Source organism: Notechis scutatus, chromosome 1 (assembly GCF_049901735.1).
Source record: "Notechis scutatus isolate UNSWTSFEM ecotype Mainland chromosome 1, rNotScu1.2, whole genome shotgun sequence".
Classification (NCBI taxonomy): domain Eukaryota; kingdom Metazoa; phylum Chordata; class Lepidosauria; order Squamata; family Elapidae; genus Notechis; species Notechis scutatus.
Genome location: NC_142009.1, coordinates 59,225,679 through 59,244,777, shown reverse-complemented (window position 1 = coordinate 59,244,777; position 19,099 = coordinate 59,225,679). Strand labels below are relative to the sequence as shown.

The 19,099-nt window shown below is 37.7% G+C and overlaps 1 protein-coding gene across 3 annotated transcripts in view; it reads right to left on the bottom strand.

The window, feature by feature from the left end:
* RBKS (ribokinase) overlaps positions 1-19,099 on the bottom strand; it is a 70,257-nt gene that overhangs the window by 21,163 nt on the left and 29,995 nt on the right. For all 3 annotated transcript variants that reach the window (XM_026681585.2, XM_087965374.1, XM_087965367.1), the window contains 5 exons: positions 16,508-16,640; positions 13,324-13,387; positions 10,892-10,954; positions 6,074-6,238; positions 3,032-3,123 (listed from right to left, as the gene is read on the bottom strand). In XM_026681585.2, the coding sequence (XP_026537370.1) occupies positions 3,032-3,123; positions 6,074-6,238; positions 10,892-10,954; positions 13,324-13,387; positions 16,508-16,640 (517 nt within the window). The remainder of the gene's footprint in view (positions 1-3,031; positions 3,124-6,073; positions 6,239-10,891; positions 10,955-13,323; positions 13,388-16,507; positions 16,641-19,099) is intronic.

The window sequence follows — 19,099 nt, the reverse complement described above, 5'->3', positions numbered from 1 at the left end:
ATTCATACTCATTCAAGCACATTTTATGGGCTTCTAATTTTGCAACAGTTTGTTCTTAACATAGGCATTTTGCCAATTCCCCCCAATGTATGCATTTCTGGAGACAGTTTTTAATATATGGCTTTTGCACATTCTGGATAAGTGTGACATGACATCTGGAAGGGTGTATGTCCTCAAGAATAACCAAGTCTTCGTAAATATTAAAATATGAATCAAATGAATTAGTCCCTCTTTAAGAAGTAGTATTTATGTTCACATTTTATACGAATAAGAGAAATGTGTTTTATTGTCTGTTAAACGCAGACATGCATCCACCTCCATGTTGCTTTTTAATTTTGAGATTGAATGCCTTTGGAGCATACACACTTGTGTTTTTTTTTCACTGCACTATAGGTAGTCTTTGACTTACAACCAGAACTGAGCCCAGAATTTATGTCGCTAAGTGAGAAATTTGTTAAGTGAGTTTTGTCCAATTTTATGACTTTTCTTGCCACAGTTCTTAAGTGAATCATCGCAATTGTTAAATTAGTAACACGGTTGTTAAGTGAATCTAGCTTGCCCATTGACTTTGCCTGTCAGAAGTTTGCAAAAGATGATATTGCAACCATCATAAATATGAATCAGATGCCAAGCATCTGAATGTATATCATGTGACCATGGAAATGCTGCAACGGTTGTAAGCGTGAAAAACACTTTTTTCAGTGCCATTGTAACTTGAAATGGTCAATAAACAAACTGTTATAAGGACTAACTACTGTGAACAATACAGAAACTGATGATGTAACTATTTTCCTTGCAGTTTAAAATTATTTAGTAACACACAGCCTGAAGTTTGGCTTTCACACAGGCCCTATATTTGATTTACTTATTTTGCATTTCTTTCATTAAAAGTATTAAGGAGAAAGAGAACCAGCACATTCCTGGGCAAACCTCAGCGATTAAGTTATGCTACATCTGGTGCACAGTGAATTAACAAGCTAGTTTCAACAGGCTTGATCATTTCTGGGAAAAAGAGAAGGGGAAAAAACAAATGGCAAACTAAGCAAAAATAATCAGGACCTGATAAGCATGCAATATACATTTCTATGAACTGTGTATGGAGAGTTAAAACCGCACAAATAAAAGTTATTGTTAAAGCAATAAATTAAACATATCTAAAAGGCACAGCTTGTGAAATATTCCTTGTGGGCAGATAGGCCATTGATATCCAACCTCTAGTGTTCCTTCATCCTAGCACAGACATGTATAAAGAACAAAATGTGTTAGAATACAGAGTATCTGTAGTTTTCAAAGCACTGACAATACTCAGCAGACCAACACTATGAAGCATGTATTTTATCTAATATTGATACGATACTCCTCACATGAAAGTATTTTCAACATTTGATGCTTTCAAGGATTCAAAATGTCACAAACTGATTATATGGAGTGGTGTGGATAAGATAAATAATAGTCATGTCATTAGATGGGAAGTTCTCTTATCCAGCCAATCAAAGATGGACATTTTCTTGTATATTGCACTAGTTTAATAGGACACCTGTCAGAAACTTTACACTTTGCACTGATAATGGGACATACATTTCTATTTCCTTTAAACTAGAAAACTAGTTTTGACATATTCTGAATGATATTTTCACAAATATCTTAAAAGGAAGACTGGCAAGGCAGTTCTTTTCCCCACCCCACCCCTATTTTATACAAATAAAATATATTTATTTCAATATAAATATATTTTGCCTTCAGTACATTTTAGATATGTGAGGCCTGGCTATGTGGCAAACTATTCCTCTTTCAACAGAAACAGCAATATATTGAAGACTCTTATGGTAAATTCCTAGTTCTGCTTGAAATTACCACTGAATCTGTTTGAACCACAAAGCTGTGTAAATAAAGTTTATAAAAGCTCAAAAGCTTTCCAATTGGGTTTTTGTGAAGACTAGTCATAAAAGCTCAGAAAGTTCTGTTTATTTTCATTTAAAAATGTAATTTGCTGTTGTATAATCAACAGAGCATACCCAAAGTACTTCTCCACTCACAGAAGCTACAGGAGCTAAGGAACTAGACTTGGATATGGATTTCTTGTCTGGACTTGAGAACACAGTATGGAGGCAAGGCAACACAAACTAGATTTCTAACACATGGCAGGTCACTACAAATAGCCTTTGCTTAATAGCCATTCATTCAACAACTGTTTATGTTATGATAGCACTAAATCAAAGTACTAACGAACACATGAAAAAAAAAAATTCAGGCCTGCCCACATTTGAGCTTCTCTCCCTGCTACCATTCCTCCCCCACCCCATCTGATTTGTTGTCTTCACTTGCCTTGCCTCCACTGGGCTCCTTATCCTGGCCACTTATGGGGGAAGTATTGTGGATATTTCTGTAGGCGGACAGGTGATGGGCAAGTGCTCTACCATGCATCCCTATTGGCGGAGTCCTTCTTTTGCATGACAGCCAGGGTCTCCTTTCAGAAGAGAGAGACCTGCCTAGTGCACGAAACAGCTAGTGCAGAAAAGGAAATCGTGGTCAGCGCACAAAAGAAGGACCAAGCTGGCATGTGAAAGAAGGTTGGTGCACCGTGGCTGCAAAAGAAGTGGCATGAAATGGTCCTCATATAAAGAATGTGTGAAATTTGCGCAACGACAATAAACCAGCTTTGCCAGAACTGCTGTTGCTAAGCACAGCGGTCAGGTGATGTTTCGTTTAACAGCTGCATTGCTCAGTGACAGAATAGCTGGCCCCATTTAGGGTGGTTAAGTGAGGACTACTTGTATAAATGTTACTTTCAATGAAATAGCTTACAAAATATACAGGAGGATTAGAGTGATAGCACAAAATTAATTTGTTCTTGTTCTGAAAAGCCACTCTGGGCAATGTGCACTTAACAGAGATCTTTTAGGAACGTCTCTGTTTTTGGTCTAGCCATGCAATGGAAATTAAAATCAACATGTTCAGAGTCTGAATCCATAACTTGTACTATAATACTCCCAATGTTTTATTTCTTCAGAGTCACCCTAATGATATTTACCTCGCTTTCATTGCAGCAGATGATGTCGGAATAAGTGTAAAATTGTGAGTCTAGGTCAGCAATTGCTGGAGCAGGATTAAATAAAGTCTTCACTACAAGAGAATGGAAAATTTTGTAAAAGTCTTATCACATAATGCTGAAATATAAATGCCTACAATTCAAAAAAACACTATTTGTTATAATGCCTAAGGCATTTTCAGCTCTACATTTCCCCTAGATACACAAATTACTTGCTAACATAAACAATCTCAGCAAAATACCCTGTTTTCGGTTCTTATAAAACACTGGTAGTGCAATGATATTGAATTAGTTAAGGATTTCATGAGAATATTATAATCATGCTTCTGCCATGAAAGAAAAAGAAAAAGAAAAGAAAAGAAACTGAAGGCTTGGCTGAATTTGAAAAAAAATAAAAACTACTACTTATTAGCATTTCTTGAAATTTGTATTTCTCAGAATCATAAGGTAAATTGATTTAAATAAGGTTGTTGATTTAAATTGAGATATGCATATACTAGGTTAACTGAATTTCAAGAACAAACAAAGAACAAAACACAAAATTATTCCCAGATGTATTAGGACTGCGTTTTGCTTTTGTCTGCTGAGAATTCTGGAACTTCATTCTCATCAGTTAAAAGGTCTCAGATTGGAAGGAAGCTGATACGAACCACAGACATACAGACATTCCTAGATTAAAAAACTCAGAGGACAATTTTTATTCCAATTACCTCACCTTTAAGTTCCAGGAATCTGCAAAGTTGTAAAAGGGGAGGAAACTTCTTTTCCAACAATGGACTACTGACCCAGGGAATAAGTCAGTGGGAGTTTAAGTATGGTAGGCAAAACCAGAATCCAAAATCCAAATTGCTGCAGGATTAGACAGTATGCATACCCACAGTCATCGTATCTCTCATCTCTGTGTCATTCCAATACTATATGTTAAAAAGGGTTCCATCAGAATTTGGATCGGGAAAAGCCTTTCCCTTTATTTAGAATTAAAATAATACCATCGGATATGGAAGCGTTTTCCTCCCTTCCCTTCCAACAAATGGACCTAGTATTCTCATGATTGAAAGGTTGCTTTGAAACCAAACAGAGCCTAAGCCAGAGGTCTCCAAACTTGGCAACTTTAAGACTTGTGGACTTCAACTTCAAAAGTTGAAGTCCACAAGTCTCAAAGTTGTCAAGTTTGGAGATCCCTGGCCTAAGCAGTTATTCAAACACAGTCTACAATTATTGACTTGAAAGTGTTTCTAATGTGCTTTGTAATTAGCTTGGTTCTACCAGAATCTGTTAAGAAGCCCAGATCTATCATGTGCAACTTTGGCATCAGGACAATCAAAACAAAGGCAAGAAGTGACAGAAAAGCTGCTACAGAGATCTTTAATGACTAATTAGTGGGACAGTGATACAGGTAGTCCTCAATTTATGGCCATAATTGAGTCCAAAATTTCCATTGCTAAGTGAGACATTGTTAAGTGAGTTTTGCCCAATTTTACGACCTTCCTTGCCAGAGTTGTTAAGTGAATCATTGCAGGTCTTAAGTTAGTAAGATGGTTGTTAAGTGAATCTGGCTTCCTCATTGATTTTGCTTGGGTAAGAAGGTTACAAATGTGATCCTGGGACACCGCAATCATCATAAATATGAATCAGGTGCTAAACATCTGAATTTTGATTATGCGACCATGTGCATGCTGCAACAGCCAAAACTGTGAAAAAAATGGTCATAAGTCACTTTTTTCAGTGGTGTTGTAACTTCAAATGCTCACTAAATGAACTGTTGTAAGTGGAGGACAATCTGTACTTCAGCAAGCATAAAACTATTGATCTGTAGTTTAAAAAAACAACCCAAGTGTATGGGAACAAGAGGGCTTATAGGCACAAGCTTCTGTTTCCTCACTTCCCTTTTTCTTCTGAGCCTTGCATCTGGATGCGCATCTGTTAAACACACATAGTCTAGTGTGCTTCCGAACATAAACTGCTGCATTAAACATAAAAATCAGCAGACTAAAAGAAAGGAAGTGCCAGTAACACTCTCCAGCTGTGAGGATTTTAAAGATTGTTTCTGTATTAGCAAAGGGTTTACAGTGATTTCATTATACCATAAAGCCATTCAACGTGTTTCAAAGATGGACAGAGGTTTCCTGTCTGGGACAGGCTTCTGTATGGCTTCTACTGAAGAGGTAATCTCCTGTGCATTAAATGCAAATACATTTTATGTTCACGCAATGGAATTTGAAGTTATTGTTATTTACACATATTCCTGAAGAATGGGAGAATTAAGCGTCTTTTCTTCTACCAGTCAATCATCCAGAACAAAGTGTTCTCTAGCATTTTACAGATTAACATTCAGATTATGATGTTCACTTTTAATGAAGTGAGCCACTTTGTGAGTACCCAAGTTCTAGGTATACTTGTTTGATGTTCTGCACCACTGAAATAAATGTTCTAGAGATTATGCTTATTAAAAAAAACCCACAATTTCTGACTTAAAGAATTTAGATTTATAAATACATTGGAACAATTATATCAGAATACGGTAACAGAAGAAATAACGTTTATTTCTGTCTGACTGGATTTTTGAAAAAAATCCTCTTAAATTCAGAAATGTTTTCCTTTCAGGGAAAGATGGTGCTTGGTTATCAACTGACAGCAGACAAAGGAGTAGTGTGCCCAAGGCATTTTGCATTACCAGAGATACAGAATGAGGATCTATAAACCAGGGTCCATTTCACTGAATGATCTTAAGTCGTCTTCTGCTGCTAAGGAAGTTATTTGCGACTCTGGCTTGACCAAAAATTGCACTCAATAGGTTAAGAAAAAGAAACGAGCAAGGTGCACACATGGTACCAGGTTCATGCCAATTCAAGTGAAATTCCAACTGTTCTTCACAGGCCCAATTGTTTTATTAAATTATATCACTAGTGCCTGGATTTAGGTCACCATGCTTTAAAATGACTTTGAAACACAGCTACAATAAAAGAACATTAATGAAACCACTTGTGGAATGAAGCAAACAATTAATTCTTATTATTAGATTACCTCCATTGGTATGAGCCATTTTTAATGCTTCTAAAGAAATTGCTGGGGTTATTTCGAGTTGGCAGACCATCACTTTGGCTTCAGCGATGACATGAGCAGCCCTTTTTAAATCACTGGAATTCAGAAGTAAATTCGCTCCTGCAACAATTACAATAAAGTTTTCTCCTAAAAACAAATGTGAAATTTTAGAATGATTAAAACTGAACATAAAATGTATTTTCTTGACATCATGGCATATATGATTCTTAATGGCTGTTTCAGCACTAAAAAATTAATAGCACGTAGGTTTTCAAGGGGTGTCTATATGTTAGAAATCCTAGCTTGCACAGAAAGGGTGAACACGCCGGGGTAAAACTAAAGTTTCATTGCACTTGTGGCATCTCAAAATTGAGGTGGGTTTGCCAAAAATAAAATAAAATACCATGTTTGTTGAGAATTTGACTGATGCAATAAGGAACATAGATCTGAAAACCAGTATCAAAGAACAAGGCAGTTTATATTGAATGTTTGCAAGTTATCCTTGACAAAAAAGATAGTATACCATAAGTTCCACCACTACCATAAGTTTGGATTTTAATTTTTTTAATGAAGCCATATAAGGTTTGTGTCATGCTGGACACAAAGTACAGGTAGTCCTTGGCTAACGACCACAACTGAGCTCCAAATTCGTATTGCTAAGCAAAGCTGTAGTTAAGTGAATTTTGTCCTGTTTTACGACCTTGAGATGCACACAGTATTGTTAAATTATGGCAGGAAATGAGAAAGAGCTTCAGAAAAGGCTGTGATTTTGAAAAACCATTACATATAGTATAGATTGTTCTAAAGAAATGTTATCCCCTATTGATTAGTAAAAGTCCAAAAAACAATCCCAAAGTTTTTTGGGGAGAGGGGGGAATGATTGGATGCAAAGGATGTCTGTATTCCTGTCAGGCGCAAACAACCAGACCCACGTGTACAAACTAATGTTCTGCTATAATACAGGAATCTCTTCAGCCTACTCTTGGGAGCAATTAGATAAGACTCCAAGGAACTTGGGGTGGGGTTTGTGTGTCAGTTCTAGGCCTTTTGCGGTTGCACAATGACTCCAAGCTAACTCCTCCCTGCCAGGCTGAGAGCTTCACAACAACTCCAGCTTCTCTATAGCAGTAATGTTCCAAATTGCAATATTAAGTTAGATAAAACCATCTAATAGTAATTGTTATGATTAAAATCTCCATAATATCAGGGAAGAGGGTTTCCGCGCCATATCAGCCAACCGCTCTGCTATTCAGTATCAGCCCACTTATCTCTCTAAGAAATACCACTATGGCTTTAATCCTACTAAAATGGACTTTAAAGTGCAGGTAGCACTCTGTTTACATCCATTTGTTCAGTGACCATTCACAATTACGTAGCACTGGAAAAAAACTGGATATACCAGCAGTCCTGAATATTCCAACCATTGCAGCACCTCACAGTCATTTAGGCACTTGTGTGCCCAGCTCAAGATTATGACATTGGAAGGAGCTTCGGTCACATGATTGCCATTTGCAACCTTTCCTGCTGGTTTCCCATAAGCAACTCAATGGGGAAGCTGGCAGAGAAGATCCGAAGTTGCTCCAGTAAGTTGCTTCCACTTTTTCTCCCATCTGCAACACACTCTGCCCATGTGCAGTCTGCACCAATGTTCTTCACAGGTCTCACCACTTATGTGTTGCCTGCACTGGTCTTCCCCCATCCTACTTGACATCCTTGTATTCTTCCTGCTTCTTCCTGCCTAATGAGGGGCATGTTTTTGGTTTACAATGGGAACTGGACTGCCTCAGAGTGCTATCATTAAGTGATATGATCATGTGACATCATGCTTTATGACCGTGTTGTTTAGCAATGGCAATCACAATCTCAATTGCCACCATAATCCAAGGACTACCTATATGAGAATATAACTTGCACAAGATGATTCATTTGTTTTCCTCAAAGGACTCGTTGAGATTAAAGCTGTTAAGGCAGTTGCTGAAGTAATTATGATGGCAATGTCTTCCTAAGCTTTGGCATCTGAACCATGTATATCCCAAGGGAATCTTCTAGTAACAAGATATAAAACCCCAGTATATTGGCATTTGTGGCATTATATCTGTTATAAAATGAATTTGTTTATTCCTACTTGTGCAGATTGTGCAGCAAATGCATTTGCCAACAGTGTAGTTTTTGACAATTATTCATCAGTAAACTGCTCAACATTCTAAGTTATTTTTTCATCTACTTGCTGTCAAATTTTAAAGCGGGCCTTTCAAATCATAAGTTAGTCATGTGATTGTGGATTGTAAAGCTCTACTTTGCAAACATTCCTTCAGAATTAAACTTTAGAGTGTTTTAGGTTCAAAATGTGCCTCCTCCAAATACAATGGTGGGAATAATGGTATAATGATCATTCTCACAAAGGAATTTAATTTTCCAAACAATGTTGGCTAAAGCCTAGATTCCCCGGATACATTCAGTGAAAGATTGCCTAACATAAAAATGCCAGCCTGAAGTCTCAGGATGGATAGCATACTTTCTGAAAACTGCTACAGTTTTCATTTAGTAGCTAAGACTGCTATTAATGGTGCATTACCAAAGGAATAGTACAAGAAATAAAGTAGATGGAATTGGTCACCTTAAGACCATAGAATTTCTTTTTGAAGATCAGATCTAAATGTTATCATGAATGGGGAAATGATACAACATGGAACAAATATGTGGTTTATGTGTATTTGATTTAAGTTTTTCATTTCCCCCCTAGTTTTCTGAAGTAATTTTTTTACAGATTTCGCTTTAATGTTGTTAGGTGGTCAGGAATAGTGATGGGTGTGAAGTGGAGAGAAAGCATGCAATTTTTTGCCATTGCTTATAATGTTTTTTAAATATTTTTCTTTAATAGTTATTATCCAGATATCACATGGAGATAACTAACCCCCTATGTTTATGCCAAGGGTCTTTCAATTGGAGGCATATTTTTTCACCCACTAGATTTCATTTTTTACTTATTATGGTCATTGATAAAGTTGTCATTTATTTATACAGACTTTCATGAAGATTCAGAACTAGAGGCTATCAACAATCTCTCCTGACAGAACATTGGACGAACTATATGCATATTTTCTTTTGGTCAGCTTGGAACTCTCATCAGTTTTTCACCCTATTCATTATTGTCAGACCATTCACAGTTCTATAAACGTATTAGATAGTTGTAAAATTTATTTTTATTTGACATCTTTGTCAAAATCAGTTTTTTACTTATTCGTTCAGATACATAGGAAAACTGAAACAATAGTAGGTATGCTTAAATAATTGTTGAGACACCTAGGATTCTAGAAATTAAGCCAGAATCTTAGAGCACTGATCTTCAATTAATGGGTTATAATCCCCTAACTTAAACTATGGGATTACTTCTATAATATTATCTCTTATTTTTAAAGATAAGGATAGACAGGCTAGTGTAAAATATGAAAAAAAAAAAATCACAGGAAAGAGAATTAGAAAAAACAAATCCAAATGAAATACTTGCCCCCACTTTACTATTCCATACTGGCTGAAGGATTCTGGGAACTGAATTCAAAACATTTCTAGGGAGCATCAGACTAGAAAAAGCTCAAAGATAATTATTTACAATTGTCACAGTATGAAGTACTTTCCAAACCATTTTTTCCTGTGGCAAAAATGAGCAAATTAACAAACAGCAGTGCAACACCCAAAGCTAAGTTCTGGAAATAGCTGTGTGTGAAAACTCTTCTATGTTCACCAGATGCCAAGACAGAAAAAGCCACTTCTAATCTGCAATCTGTATCAGCCACCAAGTTCGTTAAGCTAATATTACATCCAGAGAATTTTCTTCACTTCCATTCTTTAATCTCACTCGTCACTCTTTTACAGTCACTGAAACTCCCAGTTTGAACTTAAGACTTCTGCATACAAGACTGACTTCTTGGAACTGCAATTAGTAATTAATAGCAAAAGACACAGCTAAGCTGAAACAAACTTGCCCTGATTTCCAAGTTGAAGGGGCTCTCAACATATAGAAAGGTGTCAAGAAGTTAAACGATGGTTTTCTATGAGCAATAACTGGTTCTTCAGTGTCCCATAATGTCCAAGAACCATGCTACGACACTATTTTAACAAACTGATATTACGAGAAGCTCTAAAACTCAGCCACTGAAGATATTGTCTCTCCAGTGTAGTAGTATAATATAATATTACATTATATAGTATTATATAATGTAAATTACATTATAATGCTATTCTCATTTAGAACATCTTTCTTTTGTTTCTGTGGCTATATTTGCCCAATATCTAGAGGGGATGGTAATTGATCATCAGTCCTGATCAAAATTCACACAATACCAGGTGTAATCATTTTCAGCAAAATGAAAAAAAAAACCAGTGCTACTGAATTTGATCATGGGATATATGAGGCACAGGACTATCACTAATCCTTCTTTAGTTAAGAGATGAATGGGTTTGCAGGATTTTGTAAATGCTTAATCTACAGTTTACATTTCTTCCTTTGAGTCATTCTATGTAAAGCATATGAAATATTTGAGATGAGAAAAAAACAAAAAGTTATCAGCTATATCCTGTAATCCTGTTACCAGGCCTGTTCAATCCCCAACACATGCCATCCAAAGTTTAATGATATAGAACACAGCTTATGTGTATTTGCTTCTGGGCTCAATGGTATAGATATGCAACAGGTGGGAAAACTTCCTTGGTTATATCTTTAAAAAAATAAAACTTAACATTAATATACTCATCATACATAATTCAAAACTAAGAAAATCCAGCTTATTCCTTGATATGTACCTTTACTATTGACCATGATTGAAGCAGCTCCTGTTGCGGCATCTTCTGTCTGATTTACAAATTCTAAAGTAAGAAAGAAAAAAGTTGTAGAGATCTTTCAGCAAATGTACAAATTAGTGAGTTACATCAGCAAACATTACAGCTGAACAGCTGGCGTTTAAAATGTTAATAATGAATACCAATGCCAGCAGCGGGAAACATAAATGCTAAATTACACCCACATGACAGCAAACACAAGCTCAAGATTAATTAATTGTGGCTAATTCCGTATTTCAGGGAAAAAAACTGATCTAAATTTAGTACAGACATTACTGGCAGCTGTAGTACACTTGTTATTCACATAGACATGCAAGTCAAAGTTATGGTTAAAACAGTATGAATTTGCTCTGCTTATTGGGAAAAATATTACCCATGAAGTGACTCCTTTAGCACAGGAAACAGAGTATCCCTTGTAAAGTCTTGGCTGCATTAGAGTAAAATAGTACATTCCTATCCATGTTTATCTGGAAGTATGTTTACTCTGCACAAGTGTGTTCAAAATAGTTTAAAATTGGATTTTGACCTAAATTTAACAATGCCTAGCCAAATTCTTCCTGGAAGCCACATGTTAGTGGCTATAGCCAGTTTCACCTTTCTATAAATTACATTTTGAGGAATATTTCATCTGTAAGACAGATTCCATTTATATACTTTTGTAATAGCTACAGACCATAGATGGGGAAGCTTCGCCTTCCATTGCTTGCCATTTCCCATTAATATCCCTCAATGTACCAGGTAAACAAGAAAAATGAGAACTGCCCTCTATCAATAAATAGTGGGATATAGATTCTCTCAGTTTTGTATAGAGAAAAATATACTTAATGAATCTGTAAAATTTCTTCTAAAACTACCTAACCAAAGGCTGTCATGTTCCCCCAACCAGAATTTGGCAATAAATCACACATTTCCAGACACTTCATTACTTAGCTTGATACCTTGGCTAGACTTGGCAGAAGATTCACAGTTCAGCTAGATGAAGCCTTAAACTCAACAGTTGATTGCTGATTGCCAATGATAACATATCAATTACTATTACAGTCTTGATATTTAAACTTAAGATATGATGGAATGACTAACAGAACCTAGGAAGGCAGAGTAGGAAACAGAGTAGGAAACAGAGCTACTGTATTTGCAAAAAAGACAAGGGGAGAAAGACATCAAGCAATTAGGTGTAAATTGAATGGGAAAATGGCTTTGATAAGTTTTTAGCATTGTTACATTACCCAACTAGCTTACAAAGGTCTATTCAGAAACCCAAATGGTTCTTGTTTCCTGAGATTACCATCTTTAGAAGGCTTGACACATGACTTCTTAGATCATCACTAGCATTGATGATATTACCTAGTTTGGATAATGAAATGTCTGCAAGAAAACAACCAAGCTCAGAGAACATCAAGGACCACTTACAAGGCTTCTTTCCTGTTTGTTTTTTTCTGAATCAACTTTACATGACACATAGCGGCCCTGAAGCTGAATGGCTGTTCTACATAACAGCCATTTTTGACATGGGAATTGCTGGTTTTCATCACAGCCCTCATACAGGGTATTTTATATGCTAAGCCACAATACAGGTGTTAAATCTATTTACCTGAGAGTTTAATAAACTGTGAGATAACCAAGTGGTTGAATCAAGTCTAAACATTATGTAGGAATATTTTTTTTATCTGAGTTATGCTGGCGGTTACTTTTACTGAGTTCTAGTCATTATGAAGGAGCCAGGAGCTAGGAAACTGTGAGATCTATTTATTTATTTTATTTATTTTGATTTGCCAATTGTTTACAAGATAATAAGTATAAGTGTAGTCTAGTATAAGATAATAAATATAAATAAGTATAAATAAATATAATAAATAGTATAAGATAATAAATATAAATAAGTATAAATCTAGTCCTGCCTTGGGTACAAATCCAGCTTAGATGATCTTGACCCAGTTATTTTCTCATAATGCTGGGAAAGAGGCAATGGCAAACTACTTCAAACATGAAAAAAAAATCAAATATGAAAGCTGACTAGATGACTTTGGTCAGCCAGCCTTTCTCAGGTCAATTCACTTTGCAGGATTGTTGGTGTTGAGGAAAATAGGAGGAAGATGGAATATTAGGTGTATTCGCTGTCTTGAGTTATTTACAAAAATAATAATGGGGGCCTAAAAACAATCTTAAAGAAAAAAAAACTTCTGAAAAACCTTGCCCAGAAAACTGCAGGGACTTGTCCAAACAGTCTTTGAGAATTGGACACAATATAGAACAGAAGAAAAAATTATTATGAAGAATGGTAGATGTTTGTTTACTACACTGTTCATTTTCTCATTGAGGAAAACTTTGCGAATCATATATTCAGAATATAGTGATAATTGATATAATTTGATTCTGAATTAAAATAAGAAAGATACCTGTTGGAATCCCATTTTGTTTAAAGTTTTCAATGTAGTCATTACCAAAAGAATCCTTCCCAACCTACAGAGCAAAAATAAACAACATTATATATTTCAGATTACCCAGCTCATCTTGGACAACATTCTCAAGGATGGACAAGATGGGAATTTCCATGTTGTTGGGCTTCCATAAGCCCTGGAGACAACCCCTGAAATATCTGTTTTGCAGTGATAAAAATATTTCAAAATGCAAATATTCAAATATGCAAGAATGAAAATGTACTGGTTGTTCTTAAAACCAATAAAATTTTATTCTATATTTCTCCACTGTCATAATATTTTAGAAAGAGGAGTTTTATATTCCTCAATGTTACTACAACTCATCCTTAAATCATAAGGTATCACTGACTTTATAACAAGGGTCTTCAAACTTGGTAAGTTTAGGACTTGTAGACTTAAACTCCCAGAATTCCGGGGCTAACATGACTGGAGGAGGAATTCTGGGAGTTGAAGTCCACAAGTCTTAAAGCTGTCAAGTTTGAAGACCCCTGCTTTATAACATGTTTAAAACCCCTTTTTAACATTTTCCTCAGAAACATGAAGTACTGAATCCAGTGCGGAGTCCTCCCCTCTACATGAATATAGCACTGAAGTCTGAGAGAGCAATACCATTTCTCTCTAGAACAGGTTCATTTAAAAGTTGGGCAACCAGGTAATTTAAATAAAAATAAATTTTAATCAGTAAAATGTTACAGAATATTTAAAAATATTAATGAGGTCTATATTTTCCAACTATGCATTTAATATCTTTGATGAGGAAATCACAAAACTTAAGATTTGTTGAAAATACAGTTACAAGTTATTGAACCAAAGAAAAATAAACAACATAACATGTTCTATGACCTGTGAAATAATTGATATGGGAAAATATTTCTTAAAGAATGAACCCATGGGAGAATCCTATTTATGCACAGTTTAGTAATGGCAGAGGATGCATAGCAGTCGACAAATGCTGAATGTCAGAGAAAACAAAATAAAACAAAACACTGTAAAATAAGGTCAAGTAACAAGGATATGAAATGGAAGCCCTGAAGTCCCAGGTAGTGTACCTCACATGGCAACATTTTATTAAGGGTTCCATTTAATAAATTCCTCAGTTGAAATCATTGGTAAATGATTGTTGTAACTTATTAGATACACTACGAGAAGCTGGTGGGCAAAACTGAAATAGCTTTCGGTTAATTATAGTTAGAATTCCTTTATATCCCCCCCCCCCCCCCCCCCCCCCCCCCCCCCCCCCCCCCCCCCCCCCCCCCCCCCCCCCCCCCCCCCCCCCCCCCCCCCCCCCCCCCCCCCCCCCCCCCCCCCCCCCCCCCCCCCCCCCCCCCCCCCCCCCCCCCCCCCCCCCCCCCCCCCCCCCCCCCTACTTCTGAAAAAGCACAGAATTACTTTTCTACATTCTATATAAACTGTTCTGGGCAACTTTGGATATCCTTGAAAATAACAAAAAAGCTCTTTGGGAATTAGACTGCAAAGCTGATCCCTTAAGACAGAGGTCCCCAACCTTTTAGGCTGTGCGGACATGTTTGCTTCTTGCGCAAATGAAGCTTTTTACGCTTGTCTGCTGCCTTGCACAGCTTGGTTCCCAACTGGCCACGGACCGGTACAATCCATGAACTGTGTATTGGGGACCCTTTTCCAACCGACCATGAATTAAGTTTTCATTATCAAAAGATGTTCTAAGTCTGCTCCATGTGCTCAGTTATACTAACGGGATTCATACACTGAATTAAGCTATGGTTTGCTTAATAAACCACAACAATCTGAGCTCAGGCATCATGCTAAATCATAAATCAGAGCTACAAATCAAAATGGCTGGGTTTAGTACAATACACTACAACGAAATAAATGAAGTACATTATGACAATCTCGTACATGAATTTATACTATTTCTCAAGTATTATCTATCCTGATTCATTGCTTTGCACATAGTTCCAATTGGTGGACCTTAAGGTTCTAGTAGAAAAGAAAAAGCAGAAAAAGGAGTGGATAGACACTAGAATAAAATGATTTTGTTCCTATGGGGAAAATATTTGCAAACATTTCATGTTCTCCATACTTAAGCACAATTAACTTTTTTACAAAATATTAATCTTTCTCTTTCAAAAATACAAAACTGATACATTGTATTGTATATTTGGAAAGATGCAGAATAGATTGATATATTCATTTAGCAAGTCATAATCCTGTTTTCAAACTATATTAGTATTACCTATATATTAACGCTACCAGTTACTCTAAAATTTTAGAAGCTTGATCATGGGATGCTATGGCAGTCCTAGATGGCACAGAGTGCATCCCTATACAGGTAGTCCTCGACTTATGACCACAATTGAGCCCCAAATTTTTGTTGTTAAGTGAAACATTTGTTAAGTGAGATTTTGCCCCATTTTATGGTTTTTCTTGCCACGGTTGTTAAATGAATCACTGCAGTTGATAAATTAATAACCCAGTTGCTAAGTGAATCTGGCTTCCCCATTGACTTTGCTTGTCAGAAGGTTGTAAAAGTTGATCACATGACCTCAGGACACTGCATCCATCATAAATATGAACCAGCCACCAAACATCTGAATTTTGATCACATGATCATGGGAATGCTGCAAAGGCCATAACTGGGAAAAATGGTCATAAGTCACCTTTTCCAGTGCCATTGTAACTTTCAGTGCCATTGTAACTTTAAACGGTCATAAGCCTTGGTGGCACAGTGGTTAGGGTGCTGTACTGCAGACCACTTCTGATGACTATCGGCTGCCTGCAATTTGGCAGTTCAAATCCTACCAGTCTCAAGGTTGACTCAACCTTCCGTCCTTCCAAGGTGGGAAAAATGAGGACCCAGATTGTTGGGGGCAATATGCTGACTCTGTAAGCCGCTTAGAGAGGGCTGAAAAGCACTATAAAGTGGTAAATAAGTCTAAGTGCTCTTGCTCTTGCTATTAAATGAACTGTTGAGGTCTACCTGTATTTATTAACCTTCATCAAGAAAGGAATACACACATTTATTCTGCTTAGGGCTTCTTTTTTGTCTTGGATAAGGCAGGTGTTAGTTGCTAAAATGAACCTGTAAATTTTGTATGTATTAATATTTAGGCAATTTATTAACAACAGAATATACTGACAATAACATATATAAACCAGTGCTTACCTTGCAAATCATTGAAGTTTTAGCTCCAAGCCGAGCTGCCTGAACACACTGGTTGGCACCTTTCCCCCCAAATCCAGTAAAAAATTTATACCCATGTATGGTTTCTCCAACTTTTGGTAGACGTTTAGTAAGGCTGTTGAAATAAAGAGAGAAAGATACTCTTTATTACATATTAACATAATTCTTATTGAGTTTTTAAATATTTGTTATAATATTTAATATTGTTAAGGGCAAGTACTGTAGAGACTTAAGTAGTAATCCAAAATCTGTAAATGCAACTTCTTTCACACTCCTACAAGAACCAAAAGTAAAACAGACCTCACAATTATTTCACTGGTTCAGTAAAGGCAGTGAAGCAAGACCAAAAGGTCTAAATTGTGTTCCAAATTTTCTAGGCCTTGGAGAAGATCGGGGGGGGGGGGGGATTAAAACAATAAGTAACTAATCACAATATATGCAGCACTGCAAGAAGAAAGGTGTATGTAACCCACAGTTGCTTACATAATACCAAAAAGGGGGATCATTCCAGTAAGCATGTCCACCTATACATTATGCATACACTCTTTGAGAGAAAAAAACAAAATAGTTCTTTTGGGATTTCACAACATTTAAAACCTGTCTTTATAATGAAAATAAATAAATTATGAAAATACAAGCACTGATTACCCAGGCGTTACAATGGCATAGATCAAAGTCAACTCCGAGTGGATTTTTGAAGAAAATATTTCATAGCCTAAGGACAGCCTTGAGTTAATTTTTAATATAATATAATAGAATCACTATGTAGGAACTTTACAAACCTATTTGGGAAGTTATAAATCCCTTTTCTTTTTGTAGGCTTGTGTCAGTTTGTACACTTTTTAAAAATAAAATATTAATAAAAATTTGTAAAAAAATAAAATATAACCTGTAACATTGTATCTTATAATAGTCAAGGTAGCTGCTTTAAAAATCATCTTAATACAAAATTCATGATCATAAAAAAAGGCTACTGAACATGGTTAAGGGAACTTCACCTTCATCATGTTGCACTATCCTATGTACTATAAGGCAGGCATTAAAATGGGCGTTGGTTCTTACCTGATACGCCCCTTCTCGGCGAGCCGCAAGGAGCATCCAGAGACTGGGATGTGCTTCCGAGTCCTCTTCTTGCAGGCTGAGCTTTAGATGAGAAACGCTCCGCCCCTCACGTGACATCGCGGGCGCCTCCCAGTTTTTGCGATAACGAGAAGAGAGGTTATTGATTCTTTCTAATCTACTATTGGCTCCTTGGCTGAAGAAAAAGCCCCCACCAGACGGAGAAATTAGGGTGGGGCTGGATGCTCCTTGCGGCTCGCCGAGAAGGGGCGTATCAGGTAAGAACCAACGCCCATTCTCCCTCGAGCCGCTCGGAGCATCCAGAGACTGGGACATACCAAAGCTGGGCTGTCCTACGGGTGGGACTCCGTCTGGCCGAAGGCCCCTCCGGATCACTGATGACCCTCTGTAAGACCCGTCGGCCAAAAGAGGCCTCCGCTGAGGCGTACGTATCTATTTTATAATGTCTGATAAACGGGGACGGAGAGGACCAGGTGGCTGCCCGACAAATGTCAGCGATGGGGCTTGTGTGGCCCAGGCCCGAGGTGGCTGCACTTCTGGTGGAATGGGCGGTTATCCCACCCGGAGCGGGCAGAGAATGGGAAAGGTAGCACCTCGCAATAGTAGCCCTGATCCAGCGACTGATGGTGGAAGGGGAAACCTTAAGCCCCATTGACCTGGGTTGAAAGGATAGGAAGAGGGATTCCGACCTTCGCATGGATTGAGTGCGCTTAATATAAATACGCAAGGCCCTTCTAACATCTAGGGTGTGCCAGAGGACCTCCCTGCCCCTGGAGGGCCTGGGGCAGAAATTTGGTAAAATCAGTTCCTGTGACCTATGGAAGGAGAGTTAACTTTGGGTAGAAAGGTAGGGTCGGGACGAAGGACCACCCGGTCTGCGTGGAACACGCATAGATCGCTCCTGACTGACAGAGCTGCTAATTCGAAACTCGACGAGCAGAAGTAATAGCTACTAGAAAAACTACCTTGAAGGTGAGAAACTGCAGGGATGACTCCTCAAAGGCTCGAACGGGGACGTGTAAGAGAAACGAGGACCTTGTTGAGGTCCCATGTGGGGAACCTGTGAACGGTAGGAGGGCACAGGTTGGTGGCGCCCTAAGGAAAGATCTAACCCTGGGGTGGTGAGAAAGGGAACCGTAGTTATCACAGGAGACCACGGTTGAGAGAGCAGAAACTTGCCGTCTCAGGGTGTTAGGTGCGAGCCCCTTGCGAAGACCCTCCTGAAGAAATTCCAGGATCTGTGCCACCGAGGGAGAGGGGATTAACCTGAGACCCGCTACACCACTTGCAGAACCCTTTCCAAGTGGCATCATAAATTCGTGTGGTGGAAGGCGCCTGGCGCCAAAATAGTGTCGATGACTTGAGTTGAAAGATTCTCAGAAGTCAGACGGATCGCTCAACCTCCAGACGGCTAACTGGAGCCATTGAGGCTCCGGATGCAGAAGGGCCCCTGAGAGAGGGAGACCTTGTCCGGGGGATCCTCCATGGGGCGCT